Consider the following 18356-nt stretch of genomic DNA (forward strand, 5'->3'; position numbering starts at 1 on the left):
AGGGGTCAATTTTTTTGGTGTCCCTGTCACATCTGACCTATGATTTTGTAAGTTCAGAAGTAATTTTATAATATCCAAGAGTGATGATTGAATGCAAATTACCTGCCAAACAAATAGTAATAGTTTAAAATCAATTCCGATGATATTTCCGTGTCAACTAACAAAGGTCAGATGTAACAGAGACACAAAAATTTCACACATTTGGACCCCTAATTTCTGGAATTACCCATCTATGAATGTGGAAATTATGCATGTAAGTTACAATTCTTTTCTTTTCTTTTGACATCTACCGGTACGTGTACTAGTTCATGTAGGTTCATCCTGATAAGACTTGTCTTCGCAATCACAAAGCAGGGCCCAATTTCACCGCGCTGCCTACCGCAAGCGAAAAATGGGTACTTCCTCCTGCAGCAGAAAATTCTGTGCTCATGGCAAACGTATCTCACGAGTTGGCAAGGATTTTTTTGCTTGTGCGCATGTATACATCCCATAACTAAGGAGTTTGTGCGTAAAGGGTTAGTGCAGAATGGAGATCCTAAGTGCGGAATTCTGCAGTAAGCAGCGCCATGAAATTGGGCCCTGATCTTGCTGTCATAAATCGCTTTAGTTGTTCACAATTTTTGCCAAGTCATAACATAAAACAGTTGGTCTTGATTTTAAGAGCTCCTTTAATGTATGTCTACATGTATATATCCTGATGTTTGTATTTAGTATGATGTCGGCCATGATGCATGCTCAGGTTTCATAAGCTTCTGGTTAGCAACCCGCTACAGAGAAGTTTAAGCAGGAGAATGTTAGCATTGTGTAGAGACATGGGTCCAGAAGCTCAAATACTTGGTCACAGGTTTGAATCCCCTTTTTGTTTTGTTTTTATGAAAGTTTAATTTTTTCCTCTTGTGATTTTCATCAGGAAGTGAGCGCCGGTCACGACTGTGCAAGAAGCGCTGTCCAGTAATGGCTGTGGACCTCGGGGACAGTGAGATTCAGCTGATGAAAGCCTATGATGACCTCACCCCCATCAGCATCAAGACCGAGATGACAGGTCAGAGATTTCTCCCCCCTCCCCCACCAAGCAGATGTTGTGGTCTTGAGCCCTCTTAATACAATGTGCTGCACATTATATTTCAAACATATTCCAAATGATACTCTGGTAAGACAGCCGCACTTAAAAGCTGTGGGTGGGAGGTTAGAATCCTGGGAGACCTCAGTCAGATACTCTGAAATTTGGAGTTTAAAATGAAAACCCCAAGAGTCTATCCTCTTAAATGCCGTTATGGCCTGAATAGTTTAGTAGATTTGTCGTGGTATGGACTTAAGTCAGTACAAAGTTTATGGACAGAACCAAGCAACAAGATGCCAACAGAAAGCAGATCTGAAGACTTGTCACAGCCTAAACTATTAACTTCTTGCGGCTAGGGCTTAATTCACTTTTGAGCCAATGACATTGCTAGGGAGAAATGCAAAGCCACAGACTCCACTCCCATCAGACAACTTTATTAAAGAGAAGATCCGGACTCTCAACAAGGATGAGTTTTAAAGTGATAAAAAAAAATGTTCCAAGATGAATGAGTTAACACAGCCTGTAGCTGCAGTCCTGCCCAAAGGCAGGTGGATTTACCCGGCATCCATCCTTCTCGTTGATTGGCCAAACAGACATCAAGATGGAGTGGAGTAGCTGCGGTGCCTTCCTTGCGGTTGGTGGCGCGCAGCCAGTGGAGAGCATCAGCGCCATTAAGTTCTACAACACCAACGGACACCTACGCTTCACTCTCAACATTCCCTCGCAGGTGAGCGACCTTTGGCTTTTGTTTTTTTTTAAAACTTGGAAGGAGCATTTACAAATGCGAGCACAAGAAATGATGCAGCTCTTGAAAGAGACGGTTAAATGCACTCGATACATTCTGTTCCCCCGGGGTCATGAAAATCCAAGAATAGTTGAAATGTGGTCAGTTCCAAAGCCAGCTGGGGGCATGCACCAACACCGTCCCTGACTCTCTTGCGTGTTTAATTGCTTTGATCAGAGTCATCAGCTCTGTCTTTGCAGTCGAATGAGACTTTCTAGAATTCACCGAGATTTAGGTGCACAAAAACTGTGTTGAAAATAATGTGCCACTTCCATAAAAATAAAATCCTCATTCTTTTCAAGTTGAGCTGTTTTTCAAAAGCCAAGAGGGGCAAGACTTGCTGATGAATGTGTGTCGTTGTTCAGGCATGCAACTTTTCTTTGGACCAGCTGCTTTCCTGTTTTCCGAGCACTGTCGGAATCGTGTGCAGTTTCATGTATTTTGGCCTCACTCTTTGCAAGCCTGCTTGTGGATTTCCTACTTAAATATTTTAGCATTTGGAAGTTCTGTGGTCATCAGGTCTTTTTTTTTCAAACCTTGGGTTCCCCTCCACAGCGCCCCCTGTCGGCGCTGACGTGGGGCCACAATGACCGCCGTCTCTTCGTGGCCTGCGGCGCCATCCTCCACGTGGCCTGGGTGGAGAAGGGCGTGGCACCCCTGCAGGTGCTGTGCCGGGAGGTCATCACAGCGCTGGTCAGCGAGGAGAAGGCAACGGCCAAGCTGCCCCTGCCCGGCCGGCTGCGGACATACACCACAGACCGGCTCTCCCTCACGGTCAAGGTAAGCTTTGGCGTTTGTGACGTTTGTTGAGGATGCATGTGCCTTACATATCACAGCTCTCACAAGGCACGCAGTATCTAACTATCTGTGGTTTAAAACATCGATATCAAATCTTTACACCTCAACATTGGGCTCAAAACATCTGTGTATTGCTGAAACCATCTCAGTTCCCTTGGAAGTACATGTACTGTATGCTTGTCCAACTCCTTAAAAAGCTTAAACACATTGACCCTAACCCCCTAGCCCTTTTTTGCTAGGGACCCTTCTCAATCCTCCAGGATCCTCTAATTTCAGGGGTGAAAAATTTGGATTTTCCCTCATTCCTCCAAAATTTCTTGAAAATGTTACTTGGAGGTATGCCCACTGCCTCAATCCTTCAAAATCGGCAATTCCTGTCATCTTGTTGAGGCAGTGTGAATGGCATTCTTGAGCAGTGCGGTTGGTTCAAAGGAAATATCGGGCTGAATTTATGCATGACTAAGCAAAAACAACACAAGGTCTAACCCACGACCTTAGTGCATAGCATCCTTTGCAATCAACCATGCACTTTCGCCATTCAACTTCAATCCTCCGAAATCCTCCAACAGGGTTATAATGATCTCTGCCCTCAAAGAAACATGTACACCCATTTCACTCCTGGATGGAAAGAGGCACGTCAGGGGTAAAGTGACTTGCCCAAGGTCACAGCATGTAACCAATCTGCCAGGACTCAAACCCCTGATCCTTACTATTGGAAGTTACAGACCCTAACCACCAGGCCGTACTTTCCTCCTCCCCGCCCCCCCATTGATATTTTACTTTGTTTTTTGTTGTCAGAATCCTTGTCAAATGTCAGTTGGATGTCCATTTAGGCTTTTGTTTCTTTTTCAGGAGATTATTGAAATGGGAATGAGTGGCACAGAAATGACCCTCTTAAATTGGGATAGTGATGCAGTTAGTTTGATCTGCATTGGTGTTATTGTCTCGCTCACGGCCCACAAAATCCACGCTGTATGAATATGCCACAGACCAGTTCACAACATTGTGAAAGCCTCAAGATGCTACAGAGACGGTTGCCATGAAGGTTGACTTGATTCGGCTTTTGGTGTGATCAGGAAGTGGCTGACAAAATTTGGAAAGTGTTTCTTGTGGAAACCTGCCTTTTTCAATTTCTTCAAGGGAAGTAGACCTTCAAAGAATATTAATCAAATACAGATTTTACATTCAATGTTTTACATAGAGACACATTATGCAAAAAAACTAGTTCAATGTTGAAAGAGATTCTATTATTACCATAAAAGGCTTCGATGTTGACTAATATTTCCTACAGTCACGAGAGTTTTGGTACCAGCTTAATTATCTTCCTCCCCTCCACCTGATAGCCGTTAGAAACATTCCTCCAACATGGCCATGCGCGATTTTTTTTCATTTCCTCCTTTGTCTGCAGTATAAATGTAATGAGATTTGCTTTTTTGAGATCTGCCGGCCATGCGGAATGATATGCCCCATCATGCTGCTGTTCAGTCTTACAATCCCCCTGTTAATGTGCAATCTTTACACCCGTGCACGACATCCAGCAACCCGTGCAGTGATTAATTTTCCCCAAGCAGTGCCACCCCCTTCCCCACTGCTCTGCAGCTATCGTGTCGGCTGGCCCTGCGTGATCATTAGCCCAGACGGTGTCTTCATTTCCCACCTGTTAACGTCCAATCGTAATTTCCGGTCTTTGAAAGGCAGTCCATCAGGAGGTATTATGGAAGATATGGCCCGAGCTTTAGAAAATTGAATAATGCCTCCCCGGGTGGCCTTTTTTTTAAAAGTGTATTTTGCTGTAATAGTCCGAAATATAAAACAGGTTAATCTCACCCAATCAAACCAGAAACTAACCAGAAGGATATTTACCCTTGGCTTTAAAGCTAGATACCTTTTCTTGAATTATTTAGTTAGCTTTCAAAAAGTCCTGAAAATGCATTCATTGGTAAACATATCACTGGGAGCACAGTCATAGTGTAGTTTTGAACAATCTTGTCAACAAAATAGATCTCTAGAATGTTACATGATTGTGTATTGAGTTCCATGTAGTTGAATAAAATGGCAAAACTGAGAAATAAAAAACACAAACTCACAAACAATCTCTTATAAAGGACGTAAGAAGTTTGCAGGAAATTATGGGGGGGAGAAGATTTGTTTTCATCGACACGATGAGTGATTTTGAAGCTCATGTCTCCACAATCCAGACCTCTTACCGGTTGCTTGGGGAGAAAAACACAACATGCCTGCTGTCAGTCAAGTGAATTACATGTACTGTACTTCCACTTTGAGGACATCTGTTTGCAATCCTCAAGACAAATGTCTGAAAGACAGAGAGCCGACAACCCTCGAGAGAACCATATTAGACTTGTATCTGTGTCGTTCCTCCTCACAGCTTTTAAGATTCAGATTTTTTTTGAGGGGGTGAGGGGATAACACCCAAAAAAGGCTGAAACCTAAGACGGGTTGAGTAGAAAAAAATATCCAGCAATTGATTGGCTCCCTGAGCGGCGGATTTGAGGCCAGCTGAATGGCCCAGGTCCCGAGACGGCGTTGAATGTCTGCCTGTCATGTGTCTTCCATTACTGTGGCTTTTGTACAAAATGTGCATTAGGCACTTGGTCGATGGATTTTTCCTGGTATTATCAGGATGTCCACGAGTTGTACTAGATTAGAAATTCCACTGTAACTGAATTGATTGGGAGAAATTGGAGGAAACTGTAAATGCTTTTTGACAATCCCCCCTCTTTTACCAAGCTGAAAGGAATGTTTTTAGTTTGGGACCAGTGAAATTGTATTTGTAGCATTAAGGAGGAGAGACGTTCCATTCTAGACATTATGGGATGACACTGGATTAACCAGAGTGGCAAAGTTGCTGTCCTCGTGAAAAGGAATGTAATTGAAGGAGAGACAATGAATTGACAATGGTCGGAGAAACTCCCGCGCTAACGAGGCAGGACATGTCATACTACTAGAATGCAATGCTCAGATACATGTACCAAGGCCTCACGTGACTAGTTGTAGCTATAACAGATGTCTAGAATTGTGGCCCAGTAGTGGTGTATCTTTGAGAAGAAGTAATGCCCCCTTCCGAAGAGGTTCTGAAGGAAACAAAAAAGTGGCACTCTTTTACTAATTGTGAGTCATCAGAATGTGTAATCGAAGGAACGTAAAAGGAAGTATTTTTGGTGCATGCTACAAATTTTGATTAGATTGGTAAAGACGGCAGCCAAGACATCCTGATGCATCTTTCAGAAATGGATTTATGAACCACATGGGAACAACCTGTGTGATTATCTTTTTTTCTCGTGAAGCATACTGTGGTACTGTAGTACTTACAGTATGATGCATTCAGACCATCAAAAATGCAGACATCATCAAAGTCGCTTTGTTTTACCCTCTTCCCGAAGCAGTTCAGTGTCAGCAACTTCTGCGGACGAATTCTACAATTTACATTCATGCGTGAAGGCAAGCACTTCAATCGTTGTTTCCAAATTGTCTTTATTTGTGCATATCTTAACATGATTTTTGCATTCATTTTTTTTCTCTCTTTCTTTCTTTGCTCAGGGCTGTATTCCAGATCCAACCAAGCTGAGAGAATTCGGCAGCAGGCCGCCGCCAGGTATGGTGATATGTGGGTTCTCCGTGTTTGTCCTCCTGTGTCATTTTCTGCCTGTCCGTTTGTCCACTTGTCCTTGTGAGGTGAGGGAGTAGATTACAGGTTTCTTGCTAAGGTTTGATTCAACCGATGTAAGTCAACTTTAGCAAAGTATCAAGAACTATCAGCTGTGCTTTAAACACACGAAGTATTCAATTTTATATTGGCCATTTTTTGCCCCTCACTGATGTATATTTATTAACGCTGTATACTAAGTGTTGTCCAAAGGCTTGTGAGAAAAATTTACAAGCTCATCTCTGTTGGAATTGAACCCACAACCTCCCGCTCACTAGTGCAGACATAAAAGATTTCGCTAACTGCACAAAGAGGGATTTGGTGGTCCAGTCAGATTAAAAAGGACCTCCGGGGTGTGCGTGTTTCCCAAGGCAAAAGTTGGGGTCTTTTGATCTCGACACAAAACGCAAAAGTGCCATTGTTTTGCAGGCAACGAACGCCTCCACTGCACCATGATCCGGACTGGTGATGACACCAACCCCAGCAGCTCATGTTACACGCTGTTCCTGGAGTACCTAGGAGGCCTGGTACCACTCCTCAAGGGTCGGAGGGTCAGCAAGCTTAGGCCAGAGTTTGTCATCTACGATCCCAAGGTGTCCCTAGACCAAAAACAAGGTAGACCTTATTTATGAATTTGAAGATTAAAATGAAACAAGTGTGGCTTTTCAAGACTCCATAAATCCAACTATCTGGGTGAAACACCATTGCAGTGTTTCAAGGGTTGAAGGTTCATATCCCTCCTTGGGAAGCACGCTTAGATCAGCCTGACTCTTAAAGATGACATCATAGTCAACTGTAAGAATGAGAAGCTGTACTAACATGGAAAACCTTGACTTTGAAGCTAGTCGCTTGAAACAGAGAAAAAAACTGTCCACCTGTAATATTGATCCTGCTGATTGGAAAAGAGACTCCCTCTGTGGTATTTGCCTTGCCCCTCACTTCTGTGACATACATGTAGATTCTAATTTAAACCAAGCATTTACCATTATAACACTCTAGAACGTATTCGTTTACATTTCTGATTGTATCTGTCAGTTTGCACATGAGGCTGCCTGTCTTTCACTCTTCATTTACGTTCTAATCCCACCCGCGCCTACGTCACATGACCAGTCTTGTTCATTTGATCTTTCCATACAGTCCCGGGCGAGGAGGATGAGCGGTTGCCCCTAGCAACCACCATCATCTCTTCCAGCAGCAGCTCCAGCTCGGAGGACAGTGAGGACGAGACGCTGGCCAGGATGATACGGCGGAATGGCACGTCCAGCGGCAGCCCCCGCCTGAACGCAGAGACGAGCAATGGCGCTGACTTGCCCAGACGGAAGGAGCGGCAGTACAACAGCCTGTTCCTGGACAGTTTACCGGAGGTGGGTCCGGAAGAATAGGTCCTTCTCATTTATGGGCCAGACAGGTGTTTCGTTTGAATTTGAATATTTGCTAGACTCTAGATTGATAGGATTTATGACACTTCATCTTCACCGCTGACACGCTTAAAGGAACAAGCCAAACCCCTCCCAACCTCATGGTCCAGCCCGCCCCCTTCCCGGTTTCATTATTCCACTGATGACTGTGGTAAGTCATTCTTTAAGAGTCTGACCTCTACTGGAACCCTCGTCCTCGTTTTTATTTGGAAGTCTCCCCGAAGACAGACAAAACCATCCCAAAAAGATTGATAAATGGGAGGAGCCATCAACACAGGGCTTGTGGTCAAGACTTAGAGGTCTTAGAGGTCAAGACTCAAGTCCTCCAAATTTCTATATTCATCTTGATAATTACCCAGGTCTTGGTTAAACTCATGTAAGTGACGATTCCCGCTGGGTAAATGGTTGGACCAAGTCTGACGTCCAGCCGGTAATCCCAGCCATGGTTTTACCATCTTTCGTCCCCGTATTGTTCCAGCAAAACCGGCTGGTGGAGGTGACGTCCAACATCTGGGGCACCAAGTTCAAGCTGCACGGCCTGGCCCGCTTCCTGCCGGCCAACCTGGGCCAGGTCCATTACCGGACAAGCCTGCTTCACCTGCAGCCTCGACAGATGACCATTGCGTTGGTCGAGCTGCGGCCTGATGCCAAGCCACGCCGGGATGACGATGAGGACGCTGACTTTGACCCCAACGTCTTTAGCGAGGACGAGGACGAACCGGGAGGTGAGCTGCATAAGATTTGCAGTGCCTTGAAGTCGAGTACTCCACAAGCACTTCAGCATTGCACACTAGTTACCACAAGCACCTCACTAGTACTTTAACTGCTAACAATAGGTCAACAATAATAGCTAGCACAGTTCAGATGAACATTAAGAGTTGGGGGTACTTATGATTTACCTTGTAAGTCCTATGACTAAATAAAGTACTAATTTGCAGCACTTCAGATTAATCCTTTCAAATTTGGTGGCCAATTCTCAATGTCAAATAATGGTGACTGTAAGAAAGCATACTTTCCACATAATTAGACCTGAGAAGTGTTGTGTAGGTGCCTTAGCTTTGAGAGACCGATTTTCTGAATCTCGGAATCTTGTCTTCCCTCAATGCTTTGTATTAGCTTCGTGCATAAAAACCGGCCCTGGAGCTGCAAAGAGTACAATCATTGCTGAGATGGTGTATAGGTGTATCTCTGTAAACATTGACTGTCCATATGAAGAGTAGTGTAGAAATGTTTATTTACCTGCTGCGTTAAAAACGGGTCTACCAGCAGTGCATTTATTTGCCTCTCGATCTAGCGGCCAGACGTATGCGAGTTGGCACAGCCAAGTCGAGGCGTAAACCAGGCCATGTGTCCCCAGGCCTAGTCTCACACCCAACCACTTAACTTCAGCCGTTCATCGTTCACCAGGGAATCTAAATGGTTCACTGTGCTTCCTGTCGGGCCGGTATAATGGACCGCCATCTCCTCTAGTAGAGATTTTTTTTTTGACTCTGCAATCCCAGTGTGTGGTTTCGATACAGCTCCCCCCTTCCTTGATTCATCAGCAATTAAAACAGCCTTCTAGGGTGTGCGACAGGAAGAGAAGTCCATGACCTGTTTGTTTGTCTACCTTCATCACGGATGTTGGGTTTTCTTTGGCCACGCCGTATTATCAAAGTTGCTATTCCTGTGTCCGAAAGATGGATCCTCCCTTGACTAAGCCATTACTCAAAGTAGCATTTAAATTCAGGATTTTCCTACAGAACAGGCAGAGCACACAGTTCTGCAAATCTGCGGATGCTTATTTATCGAGACTTTGAAAATTATGACTGTATTTTTTTTACACATGCTTGATCTCTTTACAGGTGACAAACACTCGTGAGATTTGTAGGCTAATTTATTCAGAACATGTACAAGCACTTTTGATGTGTAAAGACAAGGTACCTCAATTTCTTAGTATTCCTACCATATTCATCAACATGCCCAGAAATAGGCCCTGCTTCCGATGCAGAATTGAATTCCTGGTTCAGCACAATTGCTACAAAATTTCCAAATCCATTTGTCATCCCAGTTTTCCGCCCCCGCTATCTTGGATCGGACTTTGGCAAGGCATTAAGTGGCGCCGCGGGTGCTGCCTCTGTCCCCAAGACCCGTTTTTTTTGTACCCCCCAGATATTTATCGTCTGTCGTTTCTGAGAGACAAGGGCATCTGATGCCACCCTGCATAATTGATGAGCCTCGCACACAGCCGTTTGGTCACCCACGTGAAATTCGCAGGCATCATTTTGTTTGTAGCCAGCATATCATTGCTTTGCGTTTGTTTTAGCTGAGACTTTGATAGTTTTTACACTTGCAATGAGCATGGTGTATTTTTGCACAGCGTTGAAAATAAAAATTTAAGACAGCGATATTAAAGAGGTTATCTGTTAAAGAAAAATTCAGTGGACAACAGTGGAAGAACAAATCACAGAAAATGTTTTTGGGGTTAAATAAGATGCAAGAGTGTAAAACAAAAGATCATATCGATTGTATTAGAATAAATTACAGGGTTTACAGCACAATTCTGAAGAATTCCAATTTTTTGTTTAAATTTTAGAGCCGCCACCTCAACCACCCATGAATAGGGCAGGAGGCCCCGCCCCCATTGCTCCAATGAAATCAACGAATCGTAGTTTCTCAAGTAGCGATCTGGATGTTGCAGACCAGGAACCCCCTCCGCCAGCAATGGAGGTTTCCCAGCCACTGGAGGTGACCAATGAGAACATTTCTTCAACCTCCAAGGTCCAACCGGATCGGGAGCAGTTCATCCGGCAGGGGGCCATCCCCAAACGGCGGACTAGCAACCTCCTCAAGACCTCCCTGGAAGCCACTACCACGGTGGCAGGGAGGACAGGAGCCCTGGATGTGGTGGAGAATGCCCAGATCATCAATGGCACCACGGAGATTGTGGACGGGACGTTGATATCCAGTGAGCCCTGTGACTTTGACGAGCTGCAAACGGACATGCCCCGTTGGGCGGACAGCGCCAGCCAGCTGATCCCCACTGGCGTGGCACAGCACCACCCTCCAACGGATGGAGGCATCGCAAACCAATCTGTGGACCACAAACCACTGCCGATGGAGGTACAAGAGGGAGTCGTGGTTGCAGTGCCCTCAGGCAGAAAACGCGACGTCCCACTACAGGCAGAGAAAGAACCTTCAGTGCAATCTCAACGGAGCCTGAAGCCACGGGAAAACCGGCCACGCTCCAGCTCCAGCCCAAAGAGTATAATGCAAATGGACACCAGGACGAATAGCGGCAGTCCGCAGAATGGCTGTGGGAGGGACAGCAGTCCGTCGGGGTCTGGAAAGTCCCCACAGGAGAAGAGGAAGCGGCCCAAATCCAAAACCCGCAGCCGGAGCGAGAGCAGTGCCGGCACCTCCCCTGGCGGCAGCGGTGCAGTCAAGCAGAGTGATAGCGAGATCGGGCCAGAACCAGAGAAAGCCAAGAAGGCATCCAAGGACCGGCGGACCTCGCTGTGCGGTGGGGGGAGCCCGTCCTGGAGCCGAATGAAATCGCACGCGGGCGCCGTGGACAGCTCGGAGAGTGACGCCGATAATGCCAACAGCAGCGAGGAGACGCCGGCGGCCGGTGGGGGCAGTGCCAAGTCCCGCAGGGCCAAGCTGATGCGGCAGTATGCGGACTGTAAGTCCAAGGTGTTTGTCATGCGCAACAAGGCTCCGCTCTGGAATGAGAGCACCCAGGTCTACCAGCTGGACTTTGGCGGGAGAGTCACCCAGGAGTCTGCCAAGAATTTCCAAGTGGAGCTCCACGGCAAACAGGTGAGTTTCTCCTTTAAAATCCAAACAAGTGTTGGAGAGTACCCTCTTTGTGCTGGAAAAGTACATTTATCAATCAGATGGCAGTCCACTGAAGTCACAATTTCAGAGATTTTCATACTCTCAGCAGTACGCTCTGATCATCTCAAGCTGAGTTCAATCAGTGATCATCCCTTACTTAACTACTGGACACGTGCCTGGTACCCAGGACATATGCTGTGCATAGGTTACCAGGGAAAATTGATCGGTAGTTGACCAAATTTTGCCTCGCATGAAATAGTAGTTTTTTATACTCACAGGAGATACAACCATTAAGTCGCTCTTTTGGGCTCAGCGTCGAGTACTGTCTGCCATTACTGGCATTAACAAAAAAAGTCAGAGTTTTCAGGCAGGGTGTCTCACAATGCTGACAATAATTCTTGTTCGGTTGCGATTCCTGTCCCACCCCAGGTGATGCAGTTTGGGAGAATCGATGGCCACGCCTACACGCTTGACTTCCAGTACCCCTTTGCGGCCCTGCAGGCTTTCGCCGTGGCTCTAGCCAATGTGACTCAGCGTCTGAAGTGAAAAAAAGCAGAGAAAACTTCTACGTAAAGTTTGTTTGCCCAGTGAGAACCAGCCAACCTTACTCCTGACGCCTTCGTAAAGGTCACATCCACTGCCACCCAGTTGGCCCAAAAAGTTGAACGCTGTCACTTTTGTTACCATTCACTGCCTGGTCGCTGTAGCCACAGTCAAAGAATTTTTTTCCCAATAATTTGCAATGCAAAGAATTTTTCACTTATACAGCTCTATACCCTAAAGAATTCTGAGTGGATGAAATAGTGACTCACCTGTGTGACTCACGACCTACAACTCAATTTATTTCTCACAGAGTGTTTATGAGTGCTTCATTAATTAGTATTTAAAATCTCAGTATGTCTGTTGTGGACATGGTGAACTGTAAGTACAAGTTTTGAAATATTGTTTTGCAACAAGTGCATATTTTCTTCACAAAAATGGATTTTTGTCGATGGAGTTAACAATACGTTTGGATTTCTCACAGTGACATTAACTGCATGTATCTTTGAAATGAATAGTTTAGACAATTCATGCAGTTCATGCAGACTTTTGATCCCAGTCATGCTGAAACCAGTAAAACCTGTTGTGATTAAAATGGCTTTGTATTGAGATTATAGATTTCTATAAGATGTCCACTCACCTGGACAGCATTGCAACCACAGTTGTATGTGGTTGGTGTTAGCATTTTGTGCAAGTGTTGTGAGACTTGTACCAAAGTGCCTCGACTACGCACAGTTCCACCTTTTGTCATCAAAATCCTTGATTTTTGTGGTCAGTTGACTCTTGGAATTGTAGAGTTGCCCAGTTTTCTATTCAACAGCAGATTTCATGTTCCTTAGTGAACACAAACAAGCACAAAAAACTGCCCGGCTGAGGAGAAAGTTTGGCCTAGCAACAGCAGGGCACTGGCTAATAGTCCATGTGACCTAGGTATGTCATTCCACGACTGGTCATCAGCAATACTCTGGGGAGCAAGTCAGTCTAGCAATCTTGTTTCTGTTGTGGTCACAGACAGTTATTCTAATATATAATTGAACATTTTCCATTTCTTTCCCCTCCCAAAAGCAAGGAAGAAATCACTTTTAAGCATGTTCCTCACCAAAACAGTTGAACTATTTCTCACTTGTAAGTTTTTGCAAGGCTGAAGGCATTATTTTGAAAGACTTAAATGATTTGTGTGTTTATTTATCACTCAATCCTTATGACAAAATAATCCAGGAATTTAACATTTAATATTTTGCTACGTATAAATAAATGCACTGTCTCACCTTGTTAATACCACACTCCCCAATTTCAGGTGCTGAAAATCTTCACCATCCTTAGGCAAGGCTATCCAATTTTGTCTCGAATTTAATGCAGTGTGTTTAAGAAGTGAGGAAAAAAAACGAGTCTAACGTCTAACCAAAGTGAGCTGTTTGAACTGTCATTCCTATGCAATCTTTGCGCTTGTAAGCTAGTGGACGATTTTCGTGAATTTTTTTTCTTTTTTTGACTTTTGGAGAAGTGGTTGTATAAACATTTGTTATTTATATTCGTCCTTTTCTGAAGGAGGTTGGTTTTGGGTAGAATGAGAGAGTAATTGAAGGTAGTAATGTGGGCCGGGTTAGACAATTCAAATGGGCAGTGTCACTTGACTTGATCGTTACTTCCACTGTAGGGTTAGGTGTCAAAATTCAGGAAGGCACAGTGTTACTTGTTACTGCAAAACAGTTGGAGAAGCACTTGTTTTGAATTCTGTTTTGGTTCATATTCTAATTCTCAAAGTTAGCTTTCTTTTTTTTTTTACATGATATGCATTTGATGCTGTAATTGAGTTGGATTAAAACACTGATCCACTCAAGATCATCTATGGGAACATCCCTGTGACATTTTGAGGTTTTTTAAAATTTCTCCCTTGTCAACATCTGCCTTTCTGAAAAAAAAATGCCCGTATGGACTTGTCCATGTGGACAAGTAGTCGTCAGTCTCAATATTCCAAAGTTCTTCAAATTACCCATAAATCACCTTGCCTTGGGAGAGTAACAGTGAATGCTTCTTATAGGGTGTTGTCTACAAAGGAGCTGGACAGGTTAACATGAACATGGGAAAGAAACGTGATACCAAGGGTACATGTACATTTATGTGCAGATCTGTATGAAAGGTTACTCTGGCTAAGGATGTACAGTGGTTAAATTTCCAGTTTTTCAGTTTATAGTTTGGAATGTATGAGGCATAAAACACAGTGAAGGCTGCCAGTAACTTACCCCAGCGTGAAGGCAGTGTTTCCCCGATGGTTTGGGGTAATTGTTTGATTTGTCCACGCCTTGAGCTCTCTCCTGCCTGTCCCTCGTGTGTTTCGGTGCGGAGGCTCTGACTGGATTGAGACCAAAGACTGTCCCTCTCGAAAGGAAATCCAATTTCATTTTAATGTCGAATCTGACAGGCAAAATTTTTGTTCCGTCCATTTTTGGCTGCAAGAGGGAATAACGACTTTGTAAGAAAATAGTTTGCTCTACTGCTTTATTCAAATTACAGTCTGCCTGCCTATTCACAGCTATAAAATGTTTTGGGGTGTAACAGTTGCAAAAATACGTCAACATTGGAAAGCGCTGCTGATGTGACTTGCGCCCTTTACTGTGTTTTGCGTGGTGAGCTGGTTGAATGCATTACACTTAAAGTGTGTCCAGCAACAAACTCTGTCAAGGACTGGCAAGGACTATTCAACTCGGTCATTTTTACCTACGTGTAGTTTCCATATGCTGCTCAGTGTAAGCTGAAATAGGAAAGAAAGTTTCAGTGCTGCTGGGAAGTATTTTAATTAGTGTTTATTCTCAAGTGTTCGATCGACACTGACCATGTGCTCAAATAACTTGTGTCAAGACGTTGACTGCTTGCATCTGATGAAATACGTGCTGAAGTGTGCTAGAGCTGAAGATCTTGGTTTGCAGCAGCCATGTCTTGTTGTGTGGAGTAATACACATACTTAATTAAAGGAAGCGGAACTTTAAGCTGTAAACATGTCACTATAATTATTGGAGAGGGAAACGCCGAACCGTTTTCTCCTTTTCCGGTACATGCTGTAAGGAAACAGTTTTCATTCACTGCCAAAAACAACAACCAGAAGAACAGAAAGCTTTAGAAAAGGCTGAAGGTCTCTTAGTTACCGAATGCGTACAGTGCCAACGCTAGTTTGACTTCAGTCTTTTGGGACTCGGCATTGAGTGGATTGGAAGAGGGCTGACTATTTTGGAAGTTTAAATAGAAATGGTGCTATGACATGACGCGTTGTACTTAAAACTGATTTGTCCTTTCCATTGAGGGCACTAGTTGGAGGTTGATCTCCATGGGAGTTGATCCGTGACGTGAAGCTGTGTTACATTTAGTGGTGGTAACTTCCTCACACACATTGTTCTAATGTTCCTGGGCATTAATATAATTTCTGATGTACATCGTATATGGCTTATGGATTGTGAGGAGAGTACCATTTAATGGTGTAGGGCTCAAGGTGGAGCCAGTGTTCAAGAATTTTGAAGGGGGGGGGGAATGACGCATGGGAGTTTCAAAATGGAGGAAACATAGAAAATGACCATCACTTTAAGTGATGATGTTCCATCTTGCAATCTTTTTTGCACGGTATTTTGGATCACTCTGAGACCCCCAAGTTTTGTCATAATACAAGTAGCGCCGCCCCTCCTGTAGTGCCAAGTAAACCATCATAAAAGAGAAAGAGTTTTATTTGTCAAAGGCAGCCATTGCATTAAATATCGAGTTTGTTCCAATACACTTTTATTTTTGCTTATTGTAGTCTGTACATACACCGTGCATTTAACTTCAACAAAGACAGAAATTAACCATCTGAAAAGCACAAGTCACGTTATATTGCTTACTGTAATTATCCTCTCATATATTCAAATGCATTACCTGAATGTTATGTGTTATTTATTACTGGTTCATTTAAGCGTCATATCCGAAGCTTGCCTGTATTTTACTGAAATTGCAATAATGGCAGCATAGTTTTATCTAAATTATTGCTTTGAAACAAGCTGTTCCAACTATAGTGTGAAGAAAATTTGCCAGAGTTTGACGTGATGACAATTCTTTGGGTTTCCAGCTTCAGCAGGAAGGTTTTGTGTATTCAGCTTTTTTTTTCCTTTTGAACAATCAGAGACAAACAGACAAACCTGAATGCATGGAGTTTGTGACTTATTTCCTCCAATGATAACAAAAAGTAGGCAGGCCAAGGATATTGTAGTGTTGTAACCAAGACCTTTTTAGAAACCTCACTCAAAATGCTTAGGTAATTGAATGTGAGATTTGAAATGAATATTTCAACCTGAATTAAACTCTTACTCCAAAACATTTCACCAGCTAATTACTCTCTGTGGCCTAACTGACTCAGTATGTTTTTGAAAATTTAAATGATTAAAGTCATTGAGGTTGTTTCAGGTCTCAGAAAGGTCTTGGTTACATCATTTATATGTTGGTATATCTTCAGTATTAATTTTTTTGGTTCTTGCATAGATGTGTGCCAAAAGAGAGCATAATTATGAGCAACTCATTAATGGTGCCATAAGCTGGTACCTAATTGGTTTATTCTGGTTCATAACAGGGATTCAACCAATACAAAGTGTTGGTGCATGGATTTGCTGAACACTTAAATGTTACACAATATTGTAACGAATATTGTTTTTTTTTTTTTTGTGGCATGTGTGCTGTGTTTTCTTTCGACCAGTCAGATGTCGATTTCCAAACTGCCTAATTGTTCAATTTGAATATGTTCTCTGTTGCAGCATTGTGCCCTTGGTGAACTCATGGCCATACTCAACTTGCGTTTATTCCTCTGTGACAAAGGCTTGTGATTGTGTTGAACCAGTGCAGAAAGCCACAGCCACTTGGGAAAAAAAGCAAACAAATATTTCACTCAGTTGTCCCATTAAAAAAATCTTCTGATGTCTTGATTCCTACTCTTAAAAGCCAGTAAATTGTTTTGCTTAGGTATTGATGAAAGAGTTCTTTTTCCATCACAATGTTCCTGTGCTTTTTCCCATTGAAGAGCCCACAGAAAAGGCACCTTAGGCGATGGAAATAATGGACCCCAATTGGGAACTTCCTTCTTTTTTCCTACAGCCCCTGATTATGAAGTCAGGGAAGATGAATTCTGGTGAAGGAGATTGTAGATTAGAGTGAAATCTTCAAAATGCCTAGCTCATTTCAGGTTGAGCAAGCTCTAAATGATCAGTGACCTTACCTTTTTGTATTGTAATTCTACGACAGTGTTGTAGTGAAGACCAATGAAGACCTTAACAAGACCACACAAGACCAACACAAGACCTCTAGTCTGAATTCAAGTCAAGCTATTCAAATGAACTGCAACAAAAGCATTCCTTTGTCATTGTTCACCCTGTTACTTGTGACTTGTCTTGTGCATGGTCTTGTGTCTAGTCTTGTGATGGTCTTGACTACAGCAGTGCTCTATGGTATCTTTGTCCTTAGTGCAGAAGCTTCAAGATTTATGTTCAAGCCGTAACTCTTCTTAAATGGGGAAATTCCACAAAAATTGTATTTTTTTTCCCAGCAATTATTTTTTACAACAGTGTTGCATTTGCTCACAAAATTGCTTTAGTGTCTACAGAAAAGGTTTAACTGGCTTCATAAGAAACTCACTTTCCATTAAGATGTGATTGTGGACACGACTGGAAACTTGAAGTAAAATATTTTACAGAGGTCGTTTGGATATGAAGGTAACAGAAGAGGTAGATGTAAGTGGGTGGGGGCAGGGGTTGATGGGGAGGGCTTTGGTATTTTGAAATTAAATTAAGAATCGTATGCATGGTCCTATGCCTCGTTTCTGTTCCATGTCACATCTCTGTTTTTCCATCTTTATTGTATTCACAGTAAGATATTGTACCTGTAGTCTTGTATATGCCATATCTTAATATGAACTCTGTGGCATTGACATTATAAATTAATTATTGAGTAACTGAATGTCAGAAAAGAGATTTTATATGTCAAGAAATGGGTAATAAAACAGGTGTATTCACACAATGTTGATTGTGATAAAAAAGTAATGAAACCAGATTTCTTACTTGGAAATATGCATTATGAGTCATTTAGTTAGAAGTATGATTCCCCCAGTATCCTTCCCTGACATTCAATGTTCACGATTTACGGCTAGCTTTAAAAATTGAACCTGAATTGTCCTGAACTGTGAACTTTTTCCTTCACTTGACTTTAAACTCCTGTAGTTTTTTCAAACTCTGAAAGTCAGTGAATACACGTACTGTGCTCTTCCAT

The 18356-nt window shown here is 43.1% G+C and overlaps 1 protein-coding gene across 7 annotated transcripts in view; it reads left to right on the forward strand.

Annotated features, from left to right (window-relative positions):
* The window catches only part of tulp4 (TUB like protein 4), a 49762-nt gene extending 31627 nt beyond the window's left edge, over window positions 1-18135 (forward strand). For all 7 annotated transcript variants that reach the window (XM_022226135.2, XM_087146570.1, XM_022226136.2 and 4 more), the window contains 9 exons: window positions 911-1042; window positions 1654-1787; window positions 2400-2624; window positions 6201-6255; window positions 6736-6921; window positions 7444-7670; window positions 8203-8449; window positions 10300-11525; window positions 11973-18135. In XM_022226135.2, the coding sequence (XP_022081827.2) occupies window positions 911-1042; window positions 1654-1787; window positions 2400-2624; window positions 6201-6255; window positions 6736-6921; window positions 7444-7670; window positions 8203-8449; window positions 10300-11525; window positions 11973-12089 (2549 nt within the window). In that variant the 3' untranslated portion in view covers window positions 12090-18135. The remainder of the gene's footprint in view (window positions 1-910; window positions 1043-1653; window positions 1788-2399; window positions 2625-6200; window positions 6256-6735; window positions 6922-7443; window positions 7671-8202; window positions 8450-10299; window positions 11526-11972) is intronic.
* The last annotated feature ends 221 nt before the right edge of the window (window positions 18136-18356 follow it).

Source organism: Acanthaster planci, linkage group LG15 (genome assembly GCF_054643075.1).
Source record: "Acanthaster planci isolate LZ-2023a linkage group LG15, COTS_SCS, whole genome shotgun sequence".
In the NCBI taxonomy this organism is placed as follows: domain Eukaryota; kingdom Metazoa; phylum Echinodermata; class Asteroidea; order Valvatida; family Acanthasteridae; genus Acanthaster; species Acanthaster planci.